This window comes from Aquarana catesbeiana, linkage group LG03 (assembly GCF_042186555.1).
Source record: "Aquarana catesbeiana isolate 2022-GZ linkage group LG03, ASM4218655v1, whole genome shotgun sequence".
Lineage (NCBI taxonomy): Eukaryota > Metazoa > Chordata > Amphibia > Anura > Ranidae > Aquarana > Aquarana catesbeiana.
In genome coordinates this window covers 468,157,031-468,169,240 of record NC_133326.1, presented here as the reverse complement: position 1 = coordinate 468,169,240, position 12,210 = coordinate 468,157,031, and the positions used below count along the sequence as shown (strand labels likewise).

The 12,210-nt window shown below is 41.9% G+C and overlaps 1 protein-coding gene across 1 annotated transcript in view; it reads left to right on the top strand.

The window, feature by feature from the left end:
- Positions 1–11,965, top strand: part of SRA1 (steroid receptor RNA activator 1) — a 31,121-nt gene extending 19,156 nt beyond the window's left edge. The window contains exon 5 of the mRNA XM_073620864.1: positions 11,217–11,965. Within this exon, the coding sequence (XP_073476965.1) occupies positions 11,217–11,413 (197 nt within the window). The 3' untranslated portion in view covers positions 11,414–11,965. The remainder of the gene's footprint in view (positions 1–11,216) is intronic.
- The last annotated feature ends 245 nt before the right edge of the window (positions 11,966–12,210 follow it).

Genomic DNA, 12,210 nt, shown 5'->3' with positions numbered 1-12,210 from the left:
AATGACGTATTTTATTGGATATAACCAATAATCAACAAACGATATCAAAACGTGATCACGTGTAAAACAATAAAATCAAGTGTAGGAAAGAGTAAGGCTCATCCGACGCGTTTCGTCCACATGGACTTCAACAGGGGCATCAAACTCCTCTCCTACACTGTACAAATTTATATAAAAACTATGCCAATCATATGGCCAATCAGACACCAGCAATGGAGTCGTGACAAATCGACTCCTGATAGGAAAGAGGAATCAGCTGACTGCCTGGGACTCTCCAATGAGGCCACCCACTAATGGGGAAGGAACATATCCCTTGACCACTGGGGAATTCATAAGAATAAAGATAACAATCAAGATGATAGGGAGAGAACCCAAATGATCATGATTTCCGCAGTGCTGTAATCATCTGTGCCCACTCAGAGTTCTACAATACATCAGTACATTTGTCATAAAAGCATATACATAATGCCTAAATCCAGATTGTAAATGTGGGTATCCCGGGAAACATTATGCAGGTTATTAATGAAAGCCCCCTGTGGGTCACATGACCGCATCATTCCTAGCATGGCCAATCGTATTGCATACTGCACAATCCTTCTTATTGGATTTGTGTAGTAAACAGGAAGAACCACAGGGAAATGATCACATGACATGTCTGCTGACATAGTCACATGATCTCGAGAGACGAATCACGTCTCAATCACTAGAAGCCTGAGAGTCATGTGGCAACAAAGGAAGTCACATGCTCTCCTGTGGCCAATAGAACAGTCTTATATCTCCCACTCGTCCGAACTGTAAGCAGGGAAGGTAATTCCATCCACCACAGCCCGGAAGTGACGGATATAGCGGCGGGGACAACCGGAAAGACAGAAGAGAGAAAAATCTCTCTATCTCCTGGTGTCATGCTCTGAGGAGCTGCTCCATGTTAAATGTAAATGGCTGAACAATATGTTGAACAATAAGGATGAGAAGTGTATGTGCCTCCACTAACATGTGCAGATATATATACGTGTGCCGTAATAAAATAATAAATGATATGTTAAATGTAGGATATGTAGCAATATAAAAATGTGAGTGCATAATGTGTAAGACTATTTTTTAGTCAGCAAATGTAAATGTTCAATAAACAAAGCTCAAAAGCAGCAGACAGGGAAAATAGCATCCTCCCCACTGCATAAATGAGGATGGAATTGAATAAAATTCTGAAATTAAGTGTGGGGGCTTGAATCCCCAAATGTGCTAGAAAGAAGGAGAAAATTTCCCCTCGTACATGGTCACTATCCCATAGGGACATGACTAAAAAATAATAATAATGTGAGAAAGTGAAAATATAAAAATAAAAAATGATATGGAAATGTGTGTCCATCCAGTAATATTTAAATCTATGGACCTATAATCTGAAAAAATGATGATGAAAATGTGCATTTTTTCAGATTATAGGTCCATAGATTTAAATATTACTGGATGGACACACATTTTCATATCATTTTTTATTTTAATATTTTCACTTTCTCACATTATTATTATTTTTTAGTCATGTCCCTATGGGATAGTGACCATGTACGAGGGGAAATGTTCTCCTTCTTTCTAGCGCACACTTAATTTCAGAATTTTATTCAATTCCATCCTCATTTATTTATGCAGTGGGGAGGATGCTGTTTTCCCTGTCTGCTGCTTTTGAGCTTTATTGCACATTTACATTTGCTGACTAAATAGTCTTACACATTATGCACTCACATTTTTATATTGCTACATATCCTAAATTTAACATATCATTTATTATTTTATTACGGTATATGTGTGTATGTATATATATATATATATATATATATATATATATATATATATATATATATATATATATATATATATATATATATATATATATATATATATATGCACATGTTAGTGGTGGCACATACACTTCTCATCCTTATTGTTCAGCCATTTACATTTAACATGGAGCAGCTCCTCGGAGCATGACACCAGGAGATAGAGAGATTTTTCTCTCTTCTGTCTTTCCGGTTGTCCCCGCCGCTATATCCGTCACTTCTGGGCTGTGGTGGATGGAATTACCTTCCCTGCTTACAGTTCGGACGAGTGGGATGGGAAATATAAGACTGTTCTATTGGCCACAGGAGAGCATGTGACTTCCTTTGTTGCCACATGACTCTCAGGCTTCTAGTGATTGAGACGTGATTCGTCTCTCGAGATCATGTGACTATGTCAGCAGACATGTCATGTGATCATTTCCCTGTGGTTCTTCCTGTTTACTACACAGATCCAATAAGAAGGATTGTGCAGTATGCAATACGATTGGCCATGCTAGGAATGATGCGGTCATGTGACCCACACGGGGCTTTCATTAATAACCTGCATAATGTTTCCTGGGATACCCACATTTACAATCTGGATTTAGGCATTATGTATATGCTTTTATGACAAATGTACTGATGCATTGTAGAACTCTTTGAGTGGGCACAGATGATTACAGCACTGCGGAAATCATGATCATTTGGGTTCTCTCCCTATCATCTTGATTGTTATTATCTTTATTCTTATTAATTCCCCATTGGTCAAGGGATACGTTCCTTCCCCGTTAGTGGGTGGCCTCATTGGACAGTCCCAGGCAGTCAGCTGATTCCTCTTTGGCCTATCAGGAGTCGATTTGTCACATGACTCCATTGCTGGCGTCTGATTGGCCATATGATTGGCATAGTTTTTATATAAATTTGTACAGTGTAGGAGAGGAGTTTGATGCCCCTGTTGAAATCCATGTGGACGAAACGCATTGGGTGAGCCTTACTCTTTCCTACACTTGATTTTATTGTTTTACACGTGATCACGTTTTGATATCGTTTGTTGATTATTGGTTATATCCAATAAAATACGTCATTTGATCTGCACTATTGGCGTCCTATCTATCTTTTTGGGAACCATCCATGCTCTGGAGACTTTGTTTGTGGCGGAGAATTCCCCCTCGGGCTTCTGAACGGACAGTCGTGATGTGGACCATAGAGGATAGATCACCTCGAGATTCGGGATTTCCAGGACCAACCATCGTCCATTAAGGATCTCAGAGCCTGTTTGATTCGGTGTCAGCGGCATCCGAATCCACTCCTGCTGGTAAGCGTATTCCATCTATTCACTTCCCATGATCATACAACTCATGATATACAAGAGAAGATTTCTACATCAGTCCAACATTCGTATTTAGCCTATGTTTGGGACTCTCTTGTATCAGATTCATAGCCATACATTGGGACTTTACTATATCCCGTCTAATATTCAATTTTTTGGTATTATGCTTCATGTGTTTCAGCTATGTATATATTGGTAATGGTCACCATGTCTGATGTGCCTTTTACCATTGGTTATCATTTTTAGCGCTGCATTTCACTTTTACTTACATTATACAGTACACAGCTGTGTACTGCAACCAGGTACCACAAGCCTACTTCTCTGCAGTTTTCTTAGGTACTGTAGACTTCTTACCGGGCCTCCCTTTCAATATCTCCAGTTTGCCGTGTGCACTATTTCTCCCCCCCCCCCCCCTCCCTGTTTTCTTCCCTCCTCCCCTCCTCACCACCCACTGTTGCGATGGAAGGGCCCTATCTTTCATACTCATCACCTGGAATAAAACAATATTTGGTGACCAACCCGCCTACCCCTCAAAGACGCCCTAAACCAACGCTACCTTGTCCGGGCATTCGCAAGTGTACCTTTAAACGTTATGGCCGAACTGCACAAAATACTTAGGCTGAAGCCGCAAACAGCTTAAACATTCCCCTTTACAAACAGAGAACTACTACTATTAGTCACAAAAGTCTTACAATATGCAAGACTTATTCAGTGAAGTTTTGCCCCCCTTGCACTACCAGAGAGACCTGGACCGTGGGTATATAGATTCACCTTGGAATCTACCCCGCCATACCACATAAGCCTTACCACAATATACCCTACGAAGTTTGATTCCAGAGCAGAATTACAACACCAACCTTTCTCACACAGGGCCCAGATCCAGGTTTTCTGTGTTACTGTTTTACTTGAATGAAGTGTTTGACCCACTTCACGCGCAAGTTAATGTTTTGTTATGGGAACATGCCTATACCAGTTGGGGTCGGTGTTTTGGCTAGGTGGGAGGGAGTGGGGATTGTTATATCAAAAGTACAATGCAACCAATAAAAATGCTATAATTTACAGAATGCAATGTTCAGTGTATTTCTACATTCTTTAATATCTGGAGGGCTTGCCTGCATATATAGAGTGATGACCTCCTCTTGTGTGACATCATGGTACTATATGATCAAACTCCTCTGTTATCAACATCAGACTATACCATGGCATCTCTGAAATTCTTAACTTGGAACGTTAGAGGATTACGAGACAAAGTTAAACGCACAGCCGTCCTATCCTACATTAAAAAACAAAGGGCAGACGACATCAGTCCTTGTTGAGATGCATATAGACGACCACTTACAGCTTGCCCTTAAACGCCCCTGGCTTGGCTGGGCATAGCATTCGGTCTATACCACACATGCAAGAGGGGTGTCATTGCTCGTAACCAAGTCCCTGCACTTTGAGTTGTGTGACCTGAGCTCGGACCCACAAGGTCGCTATGTTTTCATTCATACTAAAATATACGGTGAACAGTTTCTACTAATGGCTTTTTATGTACCACCTCCATTTTGCATGACAATCTTGACGGAGGGACTCAACTTTATGGCACAGCCATTTGGTTGGGAGACTTCAATACTACCCTAAACCCCGACCTGGACAGAGCACAACAACTTGCCTCGACTCCTAGGCCCTGTACATCCCCCAGATTGATATCATCCTTCTATCTGGCCTTTTGCCCTAGACTCTTGCCGGGTCATAGTCCGTACTGGATAACACTAGCTGTCCCTATAGTTAAAAGATCTAGGACATGGAAACTAAACCTTTTTTGGCTCTCATTATTACCAGATGATGGTCAGACGATGAATAGAAAAGATACTTCCAGGAAAACGCTTACTCTATCTCATTTGCAAATATATGGGACTCATTCAAGATCCCCGTGAGGGCCACTCTGATATCTCGAATTAATAGACTTAAAACAACCACAGCTGAAAAGGCAGATAAGGTACTGGAGGAGCTCTCCCTTGCAGAACGTCAGTATGAGACTGACCCAACTCCTGATAAATCCTCCCGCCTTAAACTGCAATCTAGAGTAGTTAACCAGCTGCAATATGAGATGTCTAGAAGAAAGCTTTTCTTCTCTAGACAGAAACTCTTTGAACTTGGAAAGAGAACGGGAAAGCTATTAGCGTACATGGCTCACAGTGAGGACAGACCCCCAGTAGTGATCTCCCTGCGAAACCCGTCAGGTGAGATGGTAACCGAACCTACAGCAGTAACAGCATGGTTCCACAAGTTTTTTATCTCCTTATACACCACCACTACATCCACTGTCTCAACACCCATTGATCGCTTCTTATGTCGCTTACACGCGGCCGGACTTCCCGACAGAAAAAGTCAGATTGGAGCTTTCGGTCGGACATTCCGACTGTGTGTATGCCCCATCGGACTTTTTCTGTCAGCATTTCCGATGGACTCAGATATAGAACATGTTCTAAATCTTTCCGTCGGAAATGGCGATGGAGTTTAGGCCGTTGGCAAGTCTGGCCGTGTGTACGCGGCATTAGAAGAACTCACCTTCCCACAACTGACCTCAGCCCAGATAGAAGCACTTGAGGCACCACTAACAACCAAGGAGATAGCAACGGCAATCTCCAGCTTCGCTAAATCCAAGTCACCTGGGTCTGATGGGCTACCCATTGAATTCCATTCACAATACAGTGAGACTCTCCTACCTCAGATGCTTACCCTTTACACTCACCTATTTGAGACTTACCAGCATCCATGAGGGAAGCGATTATAGTGCTCATCCCCAAGCCAGGCAAGGATTTGTGCCTCACCGAGTCATACAGACCCATCTCCCTGCCCCAGGTGGATTTAAAAATATTGGCGAAAATTTTGGCACTGCGCCTCAATCAGGTTATCCTAACCCTAGTGCATGAAGACCAGGCTGGCTTCATGCCAGGCAGGAACACCTCATTCAATCTTAGAAAACTGTTCATAGACATGTAAACCCATCATGACAATGTTGGAGAGAGGGTAGTGGTAACACTTGACATGGCCAAGGTGTTCGACTCGGTAGAGTGGAATTACTTGTGGAAATGCCTGGCACAATATGGCTTTGGCCCTAAATTTCTTACATGGATCCACTTGCTGTACCAGGCCCCAGTAGCCAGAGTAACAGCTAACGGATGGCAGTCAGATACTTTTGAACTATCCAGAGGCACCAGACAGGGCTGCCCTCTATCCCCCTACTGTATGCCTTGAACTTTTAGCAATATCCATCAAACGTAACCCATCGATACAGGGCTTACGTGTAGGTGATCTAGAAGAAAAAATAAGCATGTACGCGGATGACGCGCTAATATATCTAGCGGATTCAGGCCCTTCTCTGGATGAAACCTTACGAACAATTGAACATTTTGGCTCATTTTCCGGACTCAAGATCAACTGGGAGAAGTCAAAAATTCTCCCATTTGATCTTGCTCCCCAAACTGAACTACAGACCCAGTTACCCCTACAGCGAGTTAATAGTATCAGATACCTTAGAGTGAGCGTGACTAGGTCACCGATCGATTGTCTCTCTAAATGTGGAACCCCTGTTCGCTTTGATTAAATCTAAAACACATATGGGCACGCCTCTCGGGATACTAGGTCGCATCAACCTCATTAACCACCTCAATAAAGGACACTTACACCCCCTTCCTGCCCAGACCAATTTTCAGCTTTCAACGCTCTCACACTCACACTTAATGACAATTACTCAGTCATGCAACACTGTACCCATATGAAATTTGCGTCCTTTTTTCACACAAATAGAGCTTTCTTTTGGTGGTATTTTCTTTGTTTCTGTCATAAAATTTTGCTAATTAGTAATTTTTTTTCATAAATTTTGGCTAAAATTTATACTGCCACACAGTTTTGGTAAAAATAACCCAAATTAGTGTATATTATTTGGTCTTTGTGAAAGTTATAGACTCTACAAACTATGGTGCCAATCACTGAAAATTGATCACATCTGATCAGGCCTTCAGTACATCAGGTGAATGTAATTTCTTGACACTAAAGTCAGGAAAGTACAAATACCACCCAAATGACCCCTTTTTAGAAAGTAGACATTCCAAGGTATTAAGTAGCATGGTGAGTTTTTTTAAGTAATTTTTCCCACAATTCTTTGCAAAATTTAAGATTTTTTTTTTTTTACAAAATTGTCATATTATCAGGTTATGTCTCACACACAGCATATGCATACAACAAATTACACCCCAAAATACATTCTGCTACTCTTCCTGAGTATGGTGATACCACATGTGTGAGGCTTTTACACAGCCTGGCCACATACAAAGGCCTAACATTGAAGTAGCACCTTCAGGCGTTCTACGAGCATAAATGACACATCTCATTTCTCAACCACCTATTACACTTTTGAAGGCCCTGGAGCACCAGGACAATGGAATTGCCCAAAAAATTACCCCATTTTGGAAAGCAAACACCCCAACATATAATCTATGAGCCATAATGAGTCTTTTGAATGGTTCTTTTTTTTTTCAGAAGTTTTTGGAAAATGTGGGGAAAAAAATGAAAACGCATTTTTTTTTTTTTTTTTTTTTTTTACACAAAGTTGTCAATTTATAAGTTATTTATAACACATGGCATGTATATAGCAAAAATTACACCCCAAAATACATTCTGCTACTCTTTCTGAGTATGGCGATACCACATGTGTGACACTTTTGCACAGCCTGGCCACATACAGAGGCCCAATATTGAAGTAGTACCTTCAAGCGTTCTAGGAGCATAAATTACACATCTCATTTCATTCCTACCTCTTACACTTTTGAAGGTCCTTGAGCACCAGGACAGTGGAATTACCCACAAAATGACCCCATTTTGGAAAGCAAACACCCCAACGTATATTCTATGAGGCATGGGCTGCAGATAGGTACTTAGGTACTCTGATGGGCTGAAGACAGGTACTCGGGTAAATTGATGAGCTGCAGACATGTACTCGGGTACTCTGATGGGCTGGTGACAGGTACTCTGGTACTCTGATGGGCTGGTGACAGGTACTCTGGTACTCTGATGGGCTGGTGACAGGTACTCGGGTACTCTGATGGGCTGGTGACAGGTACTCGGGTACTCGGATGGCCAGGTGACAGGTACTCGGATGGCCTGGTGACAGGTACTCGGGTACTCTGATGGGCTACAGATAGGTACTCGGGTACTCTCATGGGCTGGTGACTGGTATTCGGGTACTCTGAAGGGTGGTGGCAGGTACTCGGTACTCATATGAACTGTGACAGGTACTCAGATGGACTGTGACAGGTACTCAAGTACTTGGGTACTCAGATGAACTGTGACAGGTACTCGGGTACTCATATGGACTATGACAGGTACTCAGGTACTCATATGGACTGTGACAGGTACTCGGATGGACTGTGACAGGTACTTTGATGGGTGGTGACAGGTCCTCTTTATTGGAGGGGCAATCAGTGTGTGTTGGTGTACACTGTAAGTGGTAACAAGATGTTACTGCAATCTCCTTCTCACACACGATCGGTGTGTGAGGAGGAGAACCCGGTAACATTTCGTTACCACTCTGTGTTTACATTTAGTGATCGGCTGTGAAAGGATCACAGCTGATCACGTGGTAAAAAGCCGCTGGCCAATGGCTGTTTACCAGCGTCAGTGACGAGCAGTGTTCCCGGGAACACGCTGCCACCGACGTGCACGTGCAGCTCGCTCGCGATCACGTGCATGCGCTGTGCAAAGTGGGGCGGTACCATCTGTGATCGGCCGTGATCACTTGGTAAACAGCCATGCCCAATGGCTGTTCACCCCCCTCGGTGGCGAGCTGTATCTCCGTAACATGCCACCACCGAATGTACAGGGCTGCGCACACACGATCGCTTGCATGCCCTGTTTAAATGGACGGATGTCATATGACGCCCGACCAGAACAAGAGCCGCGCTGTCTGTCCGTCATATGACGGCCAGCGGGCGGCAAGCAGTTAAAATGATACTCCTTCCTAAAATTCTATATATATTGTGGCACACCCCTGTATATCTACCTCTGAAATATTTCAAAACCATGGAGGCAATTCTCAAACCCTTTGTTTGGGGGAAAAATAGACACGAATTAGCATGGCGACTACTCAAAAACCCCACTGATCTGGCCAGTACGGCCCTACCGGACTTCAGTCTATACTACTTAGCATCCCAACTACCCCAGTTATTCCATATAGATAAGACTGTCAGGAAGAGATTCACTTTACTCCTATGCCCTGCCTGGGCCCAACTGACAACAGACCCCATTTGCGCCATAGCAGCAGGCATCAAAAATACTACAAAAAACTATATAATACTACAATAACTATACTAATACTTCAATACTCCTAAACCACTATAGAAAGATATGGAGACTGGCCTCTGTCAAACTAGACATACCCTTACATAACGACTACTCTCCCATCTGGCATAATAGAGCACTCCAAGAACTCTTGATTGTGCCAGATTCGGAGGCTTGGTGTAGAAGCGAAATTTTCAACCTTTCACACTTACTCACTGCTGGCACATTAAAAACTTTCGATGCATTAAAACTAGAATTCACCCTCCCGAATCGCACGCTTTTCCGATTTGTATAAGTCCAACATGCTATTCACTCCCAATTCCCAGAATCGATACCTAATCCCACCAACAATCCTATAATGGATGTAGTCAAAAGTGAAGACCTCCCCGAGAAATTAATATCAATATTCTATAACATGCTACATTCTCCCCCGTCAATGAAAATAGCCTATAATATAAAAACACGATGGGAAGGAGACCTAGGGAACCTAGAAGACGAAGACTGGAATGAGGCACTGGACACATGCAAAGCTGTCTCGCCCAGACTATCTGACAGATTACCCCAAATATACATTCTACACCGCACATACCTCACACCTGTAAGAATGGCTAAATTTAATCAGGGGCAACATTCCACATGTCTATTATGTAATCGAGAAACAGGCACATTCTACCACCTCCTGTGGTCCTGCCCATATATGCAGGGATTCTGGAAACAGGTGATAGATTTCCTTCATGACAACATGGGGTGCCTACTGGGTATTTTTCCAGACGCTGACACTGACAAATATACCAAATTTTTTATGCATGAGACCCTGTTTTCTACCCGGAAAACAATCACTAAACTTTGGATGAGGCAGGCTCCCCCCCGACTATCTGACTGGAAGACTGACGTAAACATCACATTGCCCTACAAAAAATTCATCTACCTTAATAGAGGGTGCCCTGCAAAATATAACAAAGTTTGGGACCACTGGCTTAATGCATCTGACACGTGTATAGCGCTGCAGAATACATCTCCTTCTGTCATGTGCCGTCCAGCTTGGCCCGAGTCATATAGGCCACTCTCTTCAAGCATACATAATCGAAAAAAGTATGTTGATGCTCCAAAAAAAACAAATGCATTACTACATAGCAACAGTCTCTGTAATTGATCAGGAACTCTATGGGTTACCTATATATGTTATACGTGGAATGATTTTACTGAACAGAGGTAAATGTTTGTGCATTGGAAAATTGTACACTTTTGTGGGAAATAAAAACGTTTAATTAAAATGAGTGTCAGGAGGACAGCCATGTTCCTGAGGCTGCAGCTGGCAGCGTGAGCATACACTCTGAGGAGCAACCCAAAGGCCTGAGGTCTGAAGCAGCAGTGCTGCAAGTGAGTAAGCCGGGAGGCTGAAGGTTTGAACTACACAGTAATGGTGGAACCCCCCTTGCTGTTATTTTCTTTGAACTTTGTTTCCTTTAAATAAAAGTGGGCTGTCAAGCTTTTAAAATACAGTCTGGACTGACACGTGCTCCTTAAACCGCATGCACCACTTGAGTATAATCACCCCGATATCTTAAAATATATAATGCAAAAATTAATAAAAAGCATCTTAAAAAAAGTGGCTGTCCTGTCCTTTAATACCTAGCCAAACTAGAGTGTGGTGAAGCATTTCCTTCTAATCTGCTATTCATTTCAGATGGTAGCAATGGGTAACTGAGGAATAAAATACCTATAGTGACTGTTTATTTATTTTTTTTCAGAGTTGAAAATTCACAATTGGAATTCTGCCGATGAAATCCACAGGTCCCTGATGGTAGATCATGTAAATGAAGTCAGCCAGTGGATGGTGGGAGTGAAACGTTTAATTGCTGAAGCAAAAAATTTACCGTGTGAAGAGCTGCCTACAAAAGATGAGACTGTAACAGAGGGCACTGACGGTGTGCAACAGGACACATAGGATGCCATTTTAGTACATGGCCATATTGCTATGCAGTCTGCCAACAGTATCAAATGACTTTTTCAGTAAATATTAACTTTGTTTTTATGGCACTTTTCTGGTCGTGTTTTTTTTTTTTTTTTTGGATTAAGGGGATACTATTGTTCACATTTTGTGATGGCAGCCATTTGAGGACTGAGTCAATATTAACGACTATGCAGATTATCATTTAAACAGGACTTGTGAATAACTGAGGCTGTCTATAGCTCATCTTCCACAATGGCTTCCTTCACAGTGCTCTTTAACATTGCCTAGACTGCTCCTGACCTATAAAAAAAATTGCAAAGCGCCTTTGTTGTCGGGGCTATGAAGAGGAAACTGATAGAGCTTGCAGTTATGCATTTTTATGCAAGATTATTAAATCAGTGACTGTTGATCCAGGTTTTTTAAATTGCTTAACACCAAGCCTTTAATGAAATGAGTATTACACTGAAAATGATGTAATTTATTGAATGAATAGACATTATGATCATCTGGTATTTTTTAATAAACTTTGTTATAATTTGAACCATATTATAATGTTATGTAATTATGTACTGTACATAAAGTTACAAATATTTCCAGTTCATACAAATTAATTTAAGCTGGTCACAAGCAGAATTGCTTTCATAGTATGCTGCAGTTCAAATATTTCTTCATCAGACTTTTAAATTGTCTACAAATGGCATCATAATCGCATATCATTTTTTTCCCACAAATAGATCTTTCTTTTGGTGGTATTTGATCACCTCCTGCGGTTTTTATTTTTTGCGCTATAA